Source organism: Anser cygnoides, chromosome 1 (genome assembly GCF_040182565.1).
Source record: "Anser cygnoides isolate HZ-2024a breed goose chromosome 1, Taihu_goose_T2T_genome, whole genome shotgun sequence".
NCBI lineage: Eukaryota > Metazoa > Chordata > Aves > Anseriformes > Anatidae > Anser > Anser cygnoides.
In genome coordinates, this window is record NC_089873.1 from 75,090,412 (window position 1) to 75,108,613 (window position 18,202).

General features: G+C 38.6%; 1 protein-coding gene across 34 annotated transcripts in view; it reads left to right on the forward strand.

Moving 5' to 3' along the window:
• The window catches only part of SHISAL1 (shisa like 1), an 82,620-nt gene that overhangs the window by 24,164 nt on the left and 40,254 nt on the right, over positions 1-18,202 (forward strand). For 26 of the 34 annotated variants that reach the window (XR_007160077.2, XR_007160078.2, XR_010832699.1 and 23 more), the window contains one exon: positions 11,796-11,894. The exons of 1 other annotated variant lie outside the window; for it this stretch is intronic. Coding sequence is in view for 22 of the 33 variants with exons in the window: in XM_067000288.1 (XP_066856389.1) it covers positions 11,815-11,894 (80 nt within the window). In the remaining 11 variants the exon portion in view is untranslated. Of the gene's footprint in view, positions 1-2,976; positions 3,121-11,795; positions 11,895-14,435; positions 14,835-18,202 lie in introns of those variants that run through there. 7 more of the 34 variants (XM_067000267.1, XM_067000291.1, XM_067000296.1 and 4 more) reach the window with 2 other exon arrangements.

An 18,202-nucleotide genomic window follows, 5' to 3' on the forward strand; every position in this document is an offset into this window, starting at 1 on the left:
GAAGGTTGGTATGGCTGTTCTAAGATACATAACTGTGATTTAAAAAAAAAAAAAATCTGCAAGGATGGTTTAAAGCATTATTGGTGTCCTTCATCACAATCTTTCCATACATTAAGGTGTGTATTTAATTATACACAGGTTAAGTAATTCTCCTTTGAGTTCCTTGGGTTAGAGATTTTGCAGGAGTATCTCAGAGACAATGGCAGGCATCTAGTTCCTGTCCTAAGTTGGACTTCTGACTCCGCTTTCCAGCTTTACTAAGACCAAAGGCATCACTGAGGCTTATAATGACTTCAAATTTGACTATTAATAAGTAGGGTAAGCAAAATTACCTAGCCAGGCAGTCTTTCGTGTGTAAACTGTATGAAAATTACTTAAACATCAAATGAGTTTATATTCTCATAGAGAATGAGCCTTTTTTTTTTCAGTTTCCCCTAACCTGGTCAGTTTTCACAGGAGCATGGCATTTTTAATCAGTGTTTCCTGTTTAAGTCATCAGATCTAGAAACTTGATGTGCAGTTCCCAAATTTGATATGTTCTTCGTTTATGACTGTAACTTCTCCGTGCATCATTTTCTCTCTGGAAAATAGAAATAGTACCCACTCTCCACTATTATTTTTTCATTTGTTTGGACTCTAAAGTATCTAGGAGAAGAAATAGACTGCATGACTGCAGTACTGCTTGCTAATAATCTTTGCTGTGTAACATACACGATAAATGTTATACTTTGTGTGTGTTATTTAGAGTTGGTATGTTCTGTCAATGATTTTCTGTATGCTGGTGTACAAGGTGAAGGGAGAGCAATTGTCACATTCAGAGGGACCATTTCAGAAAGTTCTGTCACGTGGAACTACATTGGCTACTGCAACCCAAAGACAAGTAATAGTTTGTTACTGCAGATGTGAGCAGCTGATCCTGTTGACTTCAAGACAAAACTCCCACTTACTTCAATAAAACCAGTATTTTACCCTAGAACTTAAATTATAAGTTACCTAAGGAGCTAATCAAAACACCGAGGAAAAGTTACTTTACACAATATGCAGAAATAAATGCCCTTTTCTGTGTTGAAGAAGCTTAAACAAATTGATCCAAATAAAAATGCATGGATGGGTCATGTTTATTTTATGAATGACTCAGACCACTTTCCATCTGCAGTGTGCTCCCTGTTATTGCATGCTGATGTAAGGTGGGTTTAGGAGGATGTTGAAACTAGAAATTAAATCCTGGTTTAAAGATGGGTGAATGGTTTTGTAGGAATGCTTTGTTTTCCACCATGGAGCCAGTTTTCAGCTTAGGGGCTGACACATACACAGGGTGGTAATTCCTGTCAGTTGCTTTGTAGTCATGAGCCTGTGTGCTTAGGGTCTTTTACTGTTGACTGGGTCATGGGGTGATTGCATTACAGTCTCCAGTATATGGTGTGAGCCCATTGACTTCCTCTCAGACATGCACATGTACCAGACAAAGGTGAAATTGTGTTTCAAGTGTGGTTGACAACAAAACTCAGTAGAGCCATAATTCTGCACCCAGCTAAATCCTATGACTGAAGCCAAGTATATTCATCAATCTTTGTAATGGCAATGAATGTTCTTTAAATGCAATTAAATTCTTTAGGCATTCAATTTTTGTATTTATGCTTCACCATTTTAAAAATGCAAAACTAATTCTTACCAGTTTTTCAACAAAGCAAACTATTCAAATAGCTATGCAGAGAGAAGTGTACATACGGATCACGTAAACAGTGGTTGCTTTTTGTAGGAATGACCCAGAATAGCATGTTAGAACCTGTTTTGGGCACGAGCTGAGCTGCAGGCCATTCCAGCCTATATATTAGGCTTTCAGAGTCTCTTTCTATAAAAATTGTCCTCTGTGTATTGCTGAAACTATTAGACATACAAATGGCAAGTGTTTGGGTAGAAGCCATTTCACAGGTACATGGCTGCATGGAGAAAAGCATGCTGTTGATGCCTGCACTTCATGACTAGATTTCACTGTATTACTGTACTTGAACACCAAGGAGTATACTCTGTATATGTAAGGTATGGATGCCCACTGGGAATATATAAATAAATGCTAAATAAAGAAAGCCCCTTCTGAATGAATTGTGGCCTGTCTGCAGTTAACACTTCTGACCGATTCCTGTTTTTTTGCTTAGCTCCAGTGGGTTCAGTGGGACGGGTGTTTCTCAGTGCTTGATCCACGTGCCATCAAGAAGCAGCATTTTTATGGAATTCTATACAAGTCTTTTCAAGTAGCTTCTCTCACACAGACCTCTGAACAGCAGAAAATCTGTAGAAACCCCGAGCTATGCATTAAAGAAGCGCTTCATGCATTCAGTAAAACAAAAGAGGCGAAGCAAATGTTGCAGCCTGTGATGCCACCATCAGCTAGCTACACAGCTTTGTTTTACCCGGTATTTCAGTTTCAAAAGTGCGTGCACACAAAAAAATGTTAAATCGATAAAAAAAAATCACTTTTCTGTTGCTCTGTATCCCTTTTACCCTTCTGCTTGGCAGCCTCCACACCTACTGACAATCATCCTTTCTTTTGTCCTGCAAGTATTTCTGCCTAAGAGGAGAGGAGAATGGATTCACTAGCATTTTTCATGGTTCTGGTGCCTTGGAACTTTCAAAACAAAATTCTTGTTAACAGTTCAGTAGTGTGAGGGTTCCAAAATTTTGAGGTTTGTTTGTTTGTTTGTTTAATTAGAGTGGCTATACGCTAGTGTGGTTGCAGTAACACCAGCACATAATGCTCTAAAGCTGTTTTTTTTTTGTTTTGCTTTGTTTGTTTTTTAAAGTATTCAAGGTATAGCTGTGAAGAGTGCATTTTCAGCTGCAGAACAAGGTTGGTGTGTTTAACAGGAATGAGGCAGAAGAAGAGGTGAAAAAAAGTTACTTTCACCTTCTGCCACACAGCTTTTCTCTCCAACATTTGCTGGTTCAAGGTTCCCACACGATTTCCTTTTTACTCAGCTGGTGCAGTGACAGCTCGTTATCCTGTTCCTGTCTGTTTTAAGAACTGCCTTCACTTGTGATGTCACTGAGAAGAACGTAGGAAACATTTGGACATACCATCACAGATGTCTCGAGGAGGGCCAGTTCTTCATTTTCTGACAGGTATTTTACATCATTTTCCCAAAACCAACAACACACAACAATAGATTGTGTAGAATGTTCCCAGTTTACCTCAGGTGACATGTCTAAATTGAAGGTTTTTCTGGGTCTACTTTAACTTTTGCTTAACTTACTGCTTGTATGTTTTCACTTTTGAGCAAAAGATTTTTTTTTAAACCATTTTACAAACCCAGAGTAACAAAAGGTTAGAAACAAATCTGCTTAGATACAGAAAATAATTGTCAATGTTCAAGAATATGAGAATGAAATATAATTCTCATGCCAACAGACTTTTACCAGAAAGGTTTATTTTTCATGAGAGGCAATTTTGAACTGAAAATGGGTCAAAAGTGATCCAGCAGAGACTATAAGTAGTTCCTAGTTTTGGTACATATACAGCTGACCCCATGTTGCTGAAACTAAAGTTTACTTACTTATTTTACACCAGATACATCATTTCTTGAGATACTACATTTTTCTCAGGTGGATAGCAAAAATATACTAGCCAGGGTCACTGCTATGTTGACTTGTACGTGTTTGAATGGCTTGGGTTGGAAGAGACCTTAAAGATCATCCACTTCCAACCCCCCTGCCATGGTCAGGGATGCCTCCCATCAGACCAGGTTGCCCAAATCCCTATCCAGCCTGGCCTTGAACACCTCCATGGTGGATGGGGCATACACAGCTTCTCTAGGCAGCCTGTGCCAGTGCCTTACCATCCTCTGAATGAAAAATTTCCTCCTAACCTCTGTCTAAGTCTCTCCTCTTTTAGTTTAAAACCATTCTCCCTTGTCCTCTCATTATCTGCCTGAGCAAAAAGTTGCCCTCCATCTTTTTTTAAGCCCTCTTTTAAGTACTGAAAAGCCACAAGGAGGTCTCCCCGGAACCTTCTCTTTTCAGGCTGACCATCCCCGGCTCTCTAAGCCTTTCTTCACAGGAGAGGTGCTCCAGCCCTCTGATCATCCTTGTGGCCCTCCTCTGGACCTGCTCCAACAGCCCCACATCCTTATGGTGCTGCGGGCCCCAGAGCTGGCTGTGGCACTCCAAGTGGGGCCTCACAAGGCAGAGCAGAGGGGGACAATCCCCTCCCTCAACCTGCTACTGGCCACCCCTCTACTGATGCAGCCCAGGATGCAGTTGGCCTTCTGGGCTGCAGGTGCGCACTGCTGACTCATGCCAAGCTTTTGGTCCACCAGAACCCCCAAGTCCTCTCCGCAGGGCTGCTCTCAATGAGTTTTTCTCCCAGTCTGTGCTCATGTGTGGGATTGCCCCGACGTAGGCGCAGCACCTTGCACTTGGCCTTGTTGAACCTCCTTAGGCTCACATGGGCCCACTTCTCAAGCTTGTCCAGGTCCCTTTGGATAGCATCCCTTCCTTCTCTTGTATCGATTGACTGCACCACTCAGCTGCAAACTTGCTGAGTGTGCAAGGCGTTCTCAGGTGCTAGTATTATTCTGTAATACATAGATAAGAAATACTTGTCTATTAGACCATGGAGATTCTCAAAATGGAGATAGCTCAAAATGCAAGCTTAAGTTTCCTTAGAGAAGAGCTGTGCATTTCTTAAAGTCTGAAATGATATCTTGATTAACAGTAGAGATTTGTAATGACTTGAAATGAAACCTGTCCTTTTCTCTAGCTCTTTTAAAAAATAATTGCAAAGCTGCGTGTTTCGTTGTCATTCCTCCCTCATGGGATATCAAGAAGATCGTTCATAATTTCAGAGTCAAAATTTTGTTTCATGTTGTTTGTTCTGTGAATAGACCAGACTTTACAGTTTCATCATGATGAGTTTTATATATTAATTAATTTAATATAGCAGCCAGATTGCCAGCTGCGTGAGCTGAAACTAGAACACGGTGGCACAAAATTGCTCATCTGCTTTGTTTAGCTCAGGTATGTGTCCAGGTGTGTATCTGATCTAAGGTGTGCCTTCAAAAGACTGAGCTTAGTTGATTAAAAATAAGAGTCCTGGATGGCGATAACAAGACTCTGTCAGCTGCCTCCATCTATGCTGAATACACACAAATAAGAACATAGGCTAAATCAACACAACTGTAGCTGTTACTTTTACACATCTGACTGTCTCACTGAAGTAACTTAGGTATTTTTTCCCCAAAATGAGATCTGATGTATACAGTGAAGGGCCTGTTGCAGAACAGAAAAATTTGCACCAAGAAATTGATCACTTAACATTTTTGTGGAATGCTGCAATACAGCTACATTATAGCAATACCTTTAATATCTTAACTTTTGCTGCAGAGATGGTGAGGAATTTGGCTGTCAATAAAGATTTCATGTTAGCATAGGAAAGTTTCTCATCAGTTAATTTTTTTGATGGAAAGGTCTGAATGTACCACTGATTCTCTCAAATTAATTATGCTTTTGTATTGAATCCTTTGACTTCTCTGTCACTCTGCAGCACAATGTACTACACAGTCAGGGTAGGAACTGCTAAAATTCATTTTCAATTTGCATGCACATGATGTGTCTCTCAGGGTGTAGGAAAGGGCTAAATGTATTGGTGAAAAGGGAAGGGAATAAAGAGGAAGGAGATAAATGAGCAGCTTTGGTGTTGTAATAGACAGTTGTAGCATGTACGAGTTTCTTGGCCTTCTCTTACTAATAACAACTATAGACTGCTTAAATCTCGTAAGGTGGTCTCCAGGCTGTCCTTCATTAAGAGCTGTATTTTTCATGTATGTTGTCTCTTTATAGCTATTTAGCAGGGAGGAAATAATAAACGGGAGAAGGAGGAGGGGTAGGAGGGATAAAACGAACTAATTCGTATTTTCAGTTCAAATTTTAAAAAAAATAAGGGGAAAGAATTTTATAACCAAGTAAGTGTAATATAAGTTTGTTCATCTTTCACAGTACTTAAACCCTAACTGCGTGCTTTATCTGCAGTTGTGTAGATACTTCAAGCATATGTATTAAGATGTTTTTAGGGAAGTAACAAGTCATATTAATGCTCCACTCTGATCCAAAAGGTTTTCTATCAGCAATTCTTTTGCATAGGTCTGTTTTAGTTATTTAAAGTAAGACAACTGTTAACTTAAAATTTAAGTATCTGCTTTTCATAATTTTTTGAGGTTATTGCAGTGTGGAACCACATTTTCTTAATAATCAGGTTTTATTTCATACCAATTACATTGCTGCCTTTGTAGTAAGACTGTAATTTCATTGTAATAGCATGCATGAACTCATTCAAGATGCATTTTTCACCCCATGTTAATGTGAGAAGCTAACAGAGCTGAGCTAGAAGTTAGGTTCAGACCACAGCCTTATTTTTCCATCTGATCATAAACAGTTTTCTCAACCACTGCGGTTGTGGCCTTGGCTCCATTATATTTAGTCCCCTTACCACTGCCACAATCCAGCCTGTGTTGTCTGTTGACTTGAAATGAGCAAATAGGTTGAGAGAGACCATTTCCCTGACAGGGACTCTTCTTGTCCCAGTAATGTATGAAGTGGAGGAAAGCCAGTATGTCTCTGAGGTTAGTGAGGGCATTTCTCAGGAGGAGACTGCGGAATAAGAGAAGATGGAAATTGGAGCCTTTTGAAGCTGTCATTTAATCAGAACTGTGAAAGATGACTTCTGTGTCCCAAGAGTACAGTGGACAAAGAGGAAGGAAGCCCATCACTGCAGCTGCCATTGTGACAGGATTTCCCAGGGCCAGTCGCTGGTACTCACTAAAATTGGAAGACCTGTTGGAGATTGGTGTGAAAAGGAGTAGGAGTCCTTAATTATGTCACATGCGGTGGCATGTTTTTATGTCTGTATGGCATATTGTTATGTCTGTATGTAGATGTTCCTATCTGATTATAACATACCTACATATCTTTTGACTAACTGTGAGATTTAGCAGAAGCCCTGTGGCTCTCCGCACATTTGCAATGTTGTAATTTTATCTAACTTGGCAAGCACAGGGGTATTTAATAGAACCTTCTGAGCACTAACAAAGTATGAATTAAACAACTGAAGCTGAAACAGTGCTGCAGGCACACCACAGAAGTGTGTGATATCCTTACCATAAACTGTAGCGCAAGATTTATGAAGAGGTGTAGAGAATGTGTTCTTAAAGGAAAGATTGCAAGAAGTAGAAGTTGTGAGCCTAAGAGAAGACTGAGTGGGGGTATGATGGCACTTTTTGTATGTATTAATTGAAAGCTGACACAGAGAAAGGTGTAACCAGTGTGTCTCTGAGCAAATTGTTCTCCAGGTCCATTGGACTCAAGAGGATGGGCTTGAACAAAAGCAAAGGAGCTGCAAGTTAGGTAGAGGAAAACTTTCTAGCAATGAGATTGGACAAACACTGGAAGGGTATCGCCCTCAGAGGCTGGAAAACCCCTCTGGTGGTGATGATTCTGTAAACTTCTGCTAAGAATGTACTTAGGTGTACTTAATCCTGTGACAGAAAGATGGGTTAGATGATCTCTTGGATTGCTACTAGCCTTATCTTCTGTTATTCTGTGCAGAGAGCTAACTTATGAGACTGTGCTGATGTATTTAATAATCCTCTTGCTAGCACCTTTTTTTCTTTCTAATAACAACAACAGCAAAAATGTACAATATCTTTCAAGCACCTCACCTAAATATAGCTTTACCCTTCCTTCAGAGTGAAGGGAAAAAATATTTCTGGATAAAATCTTGCCACGTGAAATGGTTATTTCTCTTGGCAGCTTTTCTTTCAAATGATTCACTGATTCCTTTCAAGAAAACACTGCTAGATAAAAACATATGGATAACCAAAGCAGTGTACATAGCAGCAAAGAATGAGCTAGAATGTCACAGTGTGTGACTAAAGAGTAAAGTCCGGTATAATGATCTGATACATATATCTAATCACTGCATCTAGTGATCACACGGTGAGGGGGGAGGTTAAACGCAAATGAGTTTGGTTTCTCTAGTGGTGGTGAGATTAGAAGGTGCAGTGCAACCACAGGCTCTGTCAGCTGGAACAAAAAGCAATGTTGTCTCATATTAATGTCTATTCTCCTTGATCATAACATCACAGCACCTTTCTTTTGAATTTTGTTCTCTTTGAATCATTCATTGTTGCATCTTCTGCAAGCAAAAGCGATATTCCTAACATAATCCTTGTTTTGTGAAAAGACAGCAAAGCGCTTAGGAAAAAAAAAAAAATGTAAGGACCATTACTTCTGTCTCATAGTAGAAATGTTGAAATGCTGGGGGAGGGGGGAGGGAGGGAGGGGAACCACCACCCTCTAAAACTGTGATTCCCAAGCTATTTCTTCAGCCTAATTTATGATGTAGCTGCAGAGACACTTGCAATTGCAGAAAAGAGGAGGTGGTGTAAGGCTAGGAATGGGTTGTCAAGGGACAGGGAAAAGAATGGGTGTTCCCCTTTCTACCACACTGACCACAAATAAGCTTGAAATGCTGCATTGAAAATTAAAATTGGTGCATTAGACCACACATCTAATCACCAATGTACAGAACAAGGAAGAAAACCTAATCTCTTAGCTTCCAGGCCCTTTTCCTTTTCCACTGGGTTTGTCACAAGCTGTTTGAATTTTATAAAAAGAAAACAACAACAAAAAATTGTCTTTCTTCAAATGTTGTTGTTTTTTAAAAAATAAAAATTAAAAAATTAAAACGGTGAACAGGCTGCCCAAAGGAGTTGAGGAAGCCCCATCCCTGGAGGTGTTCAAGGCCAGGCTGGATGGGGCTTTGGGCAACCTGGGCCGGTGGGAGATGTCCCTGCGCATGGCAGGGAGGTTGGAATTAGGTGGTCCTAAAGGTCCCTTTCAATTCAAACCATTCTGTGATTCTATATGTACATTTATATGTGTATGTATATATACATATATACATACATCCACTGGCTGGTGTCATGATACACCATATCACTGTATGTATACATATACACTGATTGGTGGATGATACACCAGATCTCTCTCTCTCTCTCTCTCTCTCTGTCTCTCTCTGTCTGTCTGTCTGTCTCTCCCTCTGTGTCATTTTCCTGGCCTCTTTTACATGTCTCTACCATTCAAGTCTCCTCACTCTGATCTTCTGAGCTGGCAAGCATCACAAAACTTGGATTAAAATGCCATAATCATTGTTGCCACTTTTTATTGGACATAATTGGGTAAATTTTCCCCTCCCTGAAACGCTTCTAGGTTTCTGTAGATTTCTTTCTTCTAGTAAAGTTGCACTCCATTGCCAGTAAGACTGTACTTTTTAAAAAATATGCATCTTATTTGTAGTCTGAGTTAGTCTTCCATAGCTGACACACTATATTGTTATTTTGCATCGTTTTCATTTCCTGATCAAATTACATACTACTTAATAAACTATTTTACAAAAATCTATGATGTTATTACTGTCTTTATTAGGCAGCCTTCATCGACATCAATACTGAAACATACAATTTACTTTCTACAAGCCCACTGTGATATGCATTAATTATATTACTCTCCTTAACTAGTTATTAATTGGGTTCTATATTAAGCATTCTATTAACTTTCTCCTTATCATTCTCACAAGCTTAAAATTACCTGGATTATCCAATTTACTGCTTAAAATGTCATTAGATTTCTTCATGTCCTTTGAAAGCCACCATAGTTTACCAACAGAAGTAACAAGAAAAGGATATATATGCTCCCCAGCCATCTCTTCTGAAATAACTGGACACAAATTACACAGAATTGCAGATTTAAAATTATGAACTTTGGTATTAACTCATTAATGTCATCCTAAATTATTCTTCGTATGGAATTATTTAATAGTCTCAGCTATACCAAACATCTGTGTCTCCCCAGATACACAACATAAGTGCTTATTGATCTCTTTTTAATTAACTGTTACTAAAGCCAAGATTTTCTTCTTGTAATGAATCACTATTGGAATTCCTGCTGCTTTGGTTTACACAGGAAAAAAATCTTATTCTCTTTATTCCTTACAATATGGGTAATAGCTTGTTCTTTTAATCAGTTTTGCTTGATTAAACTTCCACATTCTTAACCTTTGTCTTATACTCAGTGTTACTCTTTTTTTAATGAAATTCTACCTTTAAATCTGATTGATATTTTAATTGATGTGATATTCCTTCGGAAAAAGGTGACGGCTTTTTCAAACAGAGTTGGTGCTTAGAGAAATATTCTTAATATGCTCCTACTTAGCGTTCATAATTTTCTGTCCCATTTTTTCCCTTCATAGTGTTATGGCCTCTAATAGTTTTCCCGTTTGAGGAATTGATTTATTTTAAAGCTACAAGCATTATAGTGGTTTGGACTTTAGTCGCACTTGCAGATTACAGTGTAATCTATCATGATTTCTTGTACAGAAGTTAGCACTGATTTTTAGGTTTGTGATCTGTTCTCTTCATCTGCTAAGATGCCTTCTTACAGAATTTACTTGTGCTGAACATGTATTTTTTTATTACTGAGAAATCTGTTGTCCCTAAACACTTTGTAAATAGCACTGTGTCTCCCCTCCTCCTGTGCCAACAAATGTTACTCAGAATGCAGTTATTTATGATAATAATGCTAATATTTTCTCCCTTTTTTAAAATACGGGTGCAGTTGCCTCGGTATTTAATTTGCTGCTGTAGTCTATAGTAGGCATCAATTAGTAAACTATATTTTATTTATCTGTTATACGGTACTGATTTCGTAAGCATTTGGTATCATGTTTCTCTTGAGATGTCAGAAACAATTTAATTGTTGACATAAATTGCCATTTTCCTCTCATTTTTCCAAGCTGCTCCTTTATAAACACCTTATTTTTTTTTTTTTTGGTGGGGGGAGGTACAAACACCCAAGTATTTGATGTGTCCCACCAACCTTCATCAGAATCACCTCATCTGTCTGGTTTATAGCCTGAGCTCCTAGTGTTATACAGATCAACAAATTACTTCTTCATTATTCTCCAATGTCCATGTGCGTTCAGGATGCTGAAGACCAGTGTTAGTCTGCATTAGCAATGACAAGAGGATAGGGTACCAGATGTTCCTACTGGTATTGATGATGATGTTTGCACTGGGATAGAACCTCCACCATAGCTACGTGATCTACAGCTGGTGATGTTGAATCAAGGTGGATGTAAGATGTGTGGATTCCACCAGTTGTGGAGCTGTTTTACAAAAAGACTAGGAGAGCCTTTTTATGAACACCTGCCAGCCAAACAAGAAATAAGAATAATCCCATGAAATGCTTTGATTTTAATGAAAAAACATTTTTTGAAATGTTTCCAACCATCTCACTTTCTGAACGACTGCACCCTCTAATGGGGTAAAACAGATTGACTTTCAAACCAGACAATTTACTTTTATATTGTTTATATCCTTCTAGTTCTTATAGGCAAAATACAACAGCCCATTCATGAAACAATAAACTAAGCGCAATCGTGCTGAACTTAGATTACAGAGGAAGTGTGAACATCCAAAAAAGACTTAATTTAAATTAAATTTATCTTTACCCTGGGTTAATGAAAAGTATATAAATAGCTGTATACATTCAGGGTAAAATGAGAAAGGAATGAACAAGAATTTATTTCTCTTCTAAAACCCGGTCCAGAAAGACATATGATTTTTTTTTTCTTATTGTGTGAAACAATCTCAGTCAACCAAAGCTTTGTGGGGAAGCACATGTTTGAACAAATGAAAATGAGATGAAACAGACACTTAACCATATTGTTGCATCTTGTCAAACAGGTGATTCTGTAATGGACCAATGAAAGCCAACGATGACAAGTTGTGGTCAGCAGCCCTTGAATGTGCTGATGGTTCTGCTTTCATTGCTCTTGTCAGCAGGTAACTTTTGTACCTTGAATTTATCTTTCACTGATATATGTCACAGGGAAAAATTAATTTCAGTTTAATACTGAATTCCTACAAAACAAGATCAAATGGATTGTTAATTGAATAGCATAAAGCATCTTTGCATTTAATAACTAAAGCTGAAATTTGAAATGTAACTGAAAATTTAGTTCAAGATATCAAAGGTGGTGGGCACAGACATGGTAAAGCAGACTGAAAATTTAGAAGAAACAAAACTACTGTTTAGATATACTAGTTTTTCAGCTCATCTAAAAGAAAAAAAGCAACCTCTGCAACCATCCATCTGCAACCATCTTGCTAAACGACCATTTCTTAGAAAAAGAGTAAGTTGGGTTCCAGATTTTTATAAGTGTACACAAGACTATATGAGCATGTGAAGCATTGAATATGAAACGTAAGCTGTTTTTGAGATGAGTATAAGTTAGATATGATGTTATTTATTTTAAATACATAGATTCTTAAATAAAAGTGCATGACGTTGCAGTATGCGAGTATTGTGTTATTTTTCTGAATCTGAAGAATTGACTGTTCCAGGGAGTAGGCACATGTTTTTTTCTCTAGGTGCTTGTTAGATCTGCCCTAGATGTTTGCTACTAGCACACAGAGATGTTTTGTGCAGAAATCTGTCAGCTGTTAGACTGAGAATTAGTTGAGTGCTATGATTACTAGTTGCATTTGTTCTTCAGGAGTTATCTATAGCATTAAAGTTTTTTGTAGTGATGGATGATTTTAAAAAAGAGGAGAAGGGGGGAGAAGGATATTCACAGTCCAAATATGTTTGGTTCTACGTATTTCAAACTCTGAGTACATACAACCTCTTTTACCCTCCATTCTTGAACTGCTTTTTAATTCAAAAGGAGATTTTTGTCATCATTGCTTCATACTCCCTTGTAGTACGCATCCATAATCACCATACTTAAAACTTCACCGGGTATTATATATCTTAAAGTTATCTTTGTGCTCCAGTAAGAGTTGTTACGGTACTGTATCTATGTAATGCCTGTAATATCGAGTGTAATATCGAGTGTAATATCCTCATCAATTAGTTGAATCATGCATTTTCTTGCCTACAATCTCAATGCTTGTTTGCAAGTGTTCAAGCTGATTCTTACTAATGACAGTTTATTCTCTAGCTATAACTGACACACTCCTTTAAACTGAGCTGAAATCAAAATCTAAATGCAAAAGTCCTTTTGAGTTCCCTAGATTTACAGACTTCTGTCTCTAAGATCATTCTTTACTTCCAAGTCTGATATATTAAGTTGTGCAATCTTAATACTGAAGTTCTCAAGTCTATATGCATGGCTGAAAACTGCAGTTAAGAATTGGAAATGTAACTGTCAATGGAAGGAAAGTATAGGCACAAGTGACAGGCAGGCTCTCAGAGCAGCTGTTCTCAGGGCCCAGTCTTTGTTTTGTCAGAAAAGGAGAGAAGCAGTGGCAGTGGAACAAACTTAGGTTAGGTGTTAAGGTGGTGACTCAGAATGAGGATAAAGTTTGGCAGCTTTACCCATGTGGCTAGGAAGAAGATGCAGTTGCCCAGTGTGGGCAAAAAGCTCTCAGAGCAAGGAGAAATAATTCTGAAAAGAAAGGGTTTAGTTTGGAGTAGGTAGGCTGTGGCTCTGTGTAGGGAAGAAGGGAGTATAAAATCAGATTGGGAATACCGAGACTTCAGACTAACGTTATTTCAATGTTATCAAGATCACAATGCACACAATTTTAGGATTTGTGGACATTTATTAATTTTACTAACCTGATAGGGACTGCCTAATAAAGGGAGGACTGGCATGCAGTCATACCATAAGAATATTCTTTCAGGCTACTTAACTCCTAGATTTATTTTGCAGGAATGTTGATGCTTAAACTCATGTAGGAGATTGAAACACATTTATAAAATCAGGGATGGCAGCAAAGCAAAAAGTGAGGGATTATTTGCACATTACAGTAATTATCCTTTCAAGGAAAAAATTAATGTCTGTTTATCAAAATTGTCAGAGGCTTTCAAATTATTGTCATTGTGCTAAATAAAATGTATATATATGAACATTTGTATAGATTCATACAGAAAGCTTATAAAGATCAACCATTCTCAAAACTTGGTACTTTACAAATTTGGTAGCTAAATTAAAAAATACACAGATTAACTGTTAACAGGTAGTGCAGTAGTAACTTGATGTACACTGGTTGTTTACTTTTTATGGTAGATGCATTTTAAGATGAGCTCAAAACAGTCATTTGAAGCATGACAGACCATTCTCCAGAAATTATTAGGAAGAGATAAGAGCATCTATATCACTAACCTGTTCAATAATACATTTCAAAACTAGGATGAGAATTTGCACAAGCAATTCCACTTCAGTAACAGCTGCAATCTTTGCAACAGACAGCTTAAAGCCTTGCAGTTGCCCCAGTTTTATCATAATGATATCAGCAGAGGTAAGGCTCTTTCATGCTCAGGATTTAAGTTATTTTCCAGAAGAATACTTTGTAAAATATTGTGCTTTGTTTTCTCAGGAAATCGGAGATCCAATAAAGACAGCAACTGAAATTACACAGATTGTAATAAATTGATAAAGGTTTTTCACTGTGTACTGGATTTGGCTGGCATGGGATTAATTTTCTTCACAACAGCCCCCGTGATACCCTGTTATAGACTGGTGACCAAACAGCATCAGTAACACACCAGTGTCATAGCTGTGGCTGAGCGCCATCAAGGCCTTCTCTGATTCTCATTGCTCCCGTCCCTCTCACCAGCAAGGAGGCTGCAGGGGCACATTGCTGATGCCCCTGAACCCAACTGACCAAAGTGATACTCCAGAGCAGATAATGTCGTGCCCAGCCATAAAACTGGAGCGAGAGTTTTTTTGAAAATTGCCATTGCCTGGGGACTGCTTAGGCATTGGTCTGCTAGTGGTGAGTGATTGCTTTCACATCACCTATTTTTTTCTTTCTTCTTCTTCACTTATTAAACTTCCTTTATCTTGACCCACACTTTTTTTGCTTTGCCCTTCGGATCCTCTCCCCCATCTCCCTTGGGGGGAGGAGTGAGTGAGCGGCTCTGTGGTGATCAGCTGCATACTGGGTTTAGCACAGTGACTATCAGATTCAGACCTGAATTAATACATCACTTTATGCTTTTTCTTGTCTATTTATTTTAATCACTGATACACATTTTACTATTTAGGGGTTTGTTTGGGAATACATTTTATTAGAGGCATAACTCATGATCTGACCTGATTGTTACTTTCTATTCTCCCTCCTTTCTGTAGTCACCCTTCCCCGAGTTTTGACCACCAAAGAAGTTTGGGTTTAATTTTCCTTTTAAAATGAACTGAGAACCTGTCTAGGGATCGGGGAATATTTCACATATGTGGATAAATAAACTACTTTTCAGTGAGGAGTAATCTAAACCTCTCAAAGTTCTATAGCCTTCTAATGCATTCTCACTATTCAGTTTCTGTCACAGCACTGAATAATTTCAGAAGCATGGAAGTATTCAATTGCTTGTGAAACGTAAAGAACAATTTTAAATTCTAACAACATGCACTAAATGCATGCACAAGTCAGGTATAGCCTCACAGGGCTGCTGTTCTCTTGTGGTAGTTTAACCTGGGTGTAATTCACCCAAGGTAAGTTGTAGTAATAACATGAAAAATAGTATTTTTGCTATCCTTTTATTTTCAAAACCAGTTCTGGCATTTTTCCTTAAAATGTCCCAAACTTGAAACAACAATCTATACTAAACACTTCAAAAATTACTAATGTGTAATTAGTTGTAATATAACATTTTAAAAGGAAAAATAAGTTAATATATCTTAAGCCTTAAAAGGCATTATACCAAAAATAATTATGCCTGCATTTTTTATTGTATATATATTGCAATATAGATATCTATAAATAAAATATACAAGTGAAAAGCAGGTATAATGAGATAAGTGTATGTGTCTTACTACATTTTTTTTGCACAGCTTTTTCAATAAGGCACATGTATCTTCCTTTGAAGCATCTGAAGCTAGCCATTTATCAGAGAAGGATTAGATGGGTGCTCTCCTGCTCAATACTGAAAATAAAAATGCTGTGAATAAACATCACTACTGAAGTGCAGTGCTATGCTATGAAGGCTACCACTTCACTCAAATTTATTAGGCACAATAATAATATGACTTAGAAGATAGCTTCCTGATTTTGAAGAGACTTACAGTAAAACACTAGGCAAGCATTACCTTGACATGCTACTTTGTATGACTACTAGAAATGGGTCAACTTCCTTTCCTTTTTTTTTTTACTAGGAACAGTGACTAATGTTACTATACGCAATGTAGTGCATGTAATGCACCCTTGCAAGCTGGTACCAAACACTTAGGGCCCTTTACGAATGCTTAACCATGTGCATTTAATACCATTTGGCTTGCCCTAGATCATCCATGTGTGCACTGGACCTATGAGAGACCTCTACCTCCTCCACTGAAAGCTGGAGACAGGCTAGGGAAATCTTAGCTGGCACTGGAGTCCTGTATTTAAGGAACTGAATCAAGCTGCCATTCTTTCTAGGAAACAAATAATTAGCTAAAAGCTCTGTTTGGTTTATGAATTTATTTCCTGCCACATGTCTCAGATTTTCAAATAAATAAATAATGCATAGATAAAAACTAATATGATGATGGAACAGAGTGCACCCTCAGCAAGTCTGTTGATAATACAGATGTGGAAGGAGTGGCTGATAGGCCAGAGGGTCATGTTGCTGCCATCCAGAGGGACCTGGACAGGCTGGAGAAATGGGCTGACAGGAACCTCATGCAGTTTGATAAGGGAAAGTGTAAAGTCTTGTCCCTAAGGAGGAACAACCCCATGTACATGTACATGCTGGGGCTGCCCAGCTGGAGAGCATCTTGGCAGAAAAGGACCTGGGTGTCCTGGTAGATACCAAGCTGGATGTGAGCCAGCAGTGTGCATTTGCCACGAAGAAGGTAATGGTATCCAGTACTGCATTAGGTAAAGTATTGCCAGTGGGTCAAAGGAGGGGGTCCTTCCCCTCTCCTCAGCACTGGTGAGACCACACCTGGAGCGCTGTGTCCAGCTCTGGGCTCCCCAGTACAAGAGAATTGGACATGCTGGAAAGAATCCAACAAAAGGTCATTAAGATGAAATGACTGGAGCATCTCATATGAGGAAAGGATGAGAAAGCTGGGGTTATTTAGTACAGAGAACTGAAGGCTCAGGTGGGAATTTTAATGTATGTAAATACCTGAATGGGAAATGCAAAGAGGACAGAGCCAGGCTTTGTGCCCAGTGCCAGGAGAAGAGGCAGTGGGCACAAACTGGCAGACAGGAGGTTCCCTCCGAACATCAGGAACCCCTCTGTGCTGTGCAGGTGAGGGAGCACTGGCACAGGTTGCCCAGAGAGGTTGTGGAGTCTTCTCCTTGGAGATCTTTAGAAGCCACCAGGTCCTGGGCAACCTGTTCTGGGTGGCCCTGCTAGAGCAGGGATTGGACCAGGTGGTCTTTGTTCCAACCTCAGCCATGGTGATCTTTCTAAACTTAATCAATCCTGGAACACTTACATCATTGTTGTGTTAATTAAATGGGGAGGGGACAGGGAAGTTAGTATATGTTCAAACAAATACATGGTCATGCAATTACCTGCTTTGTGGATGTTGCGACAGAATTTGAACATGCATATTTGTTGTAAGAGTTACAGAGGCTCACCTAGGTCTAAGGAAAGAAAATTTATTTACAGGTTATAGTGTCATTGGATTTGGAACGCAGATTTTTCCCAAGCAGGGCAAGAGCAGATACACAATCAGTTTTCCTATTATCTGTGTTCCTTTTGAAATAATAGCATTCTTCTAGCACCTCAGTTTTTGACTGACATCATCTACAAAGGGATCTTCTCTGTTGTTAGAGTAATGATGACAGGCATGCATATGCATGTATATATATATATAACATGAACAATAGACGCATTATCGTACCAATCAGCTGAAATTACTTACTTCTGTGCTTATATATATACTGTGCTTTCCTAATATTAGGGCTTAGGTTCATCTCAACTAATTTTAGGAATGAAGCTGAGGTATGAGAAAGGAGGATAGCTGCCGTAGGGTCTACAAACCATAGAGATAGAGGCAAGTAGAGAGAGGAAGTTATAGAGGGTGATTCATATTTTATATAGGTTTGATCGTCCTCTGGAGGTACTCATCTATTTGTTTTTAAAGACAATTGTGATTACAAAAACTGAGTTTTCACCCTAAACATGTATGTCCTATTACCAAGGCAGACTG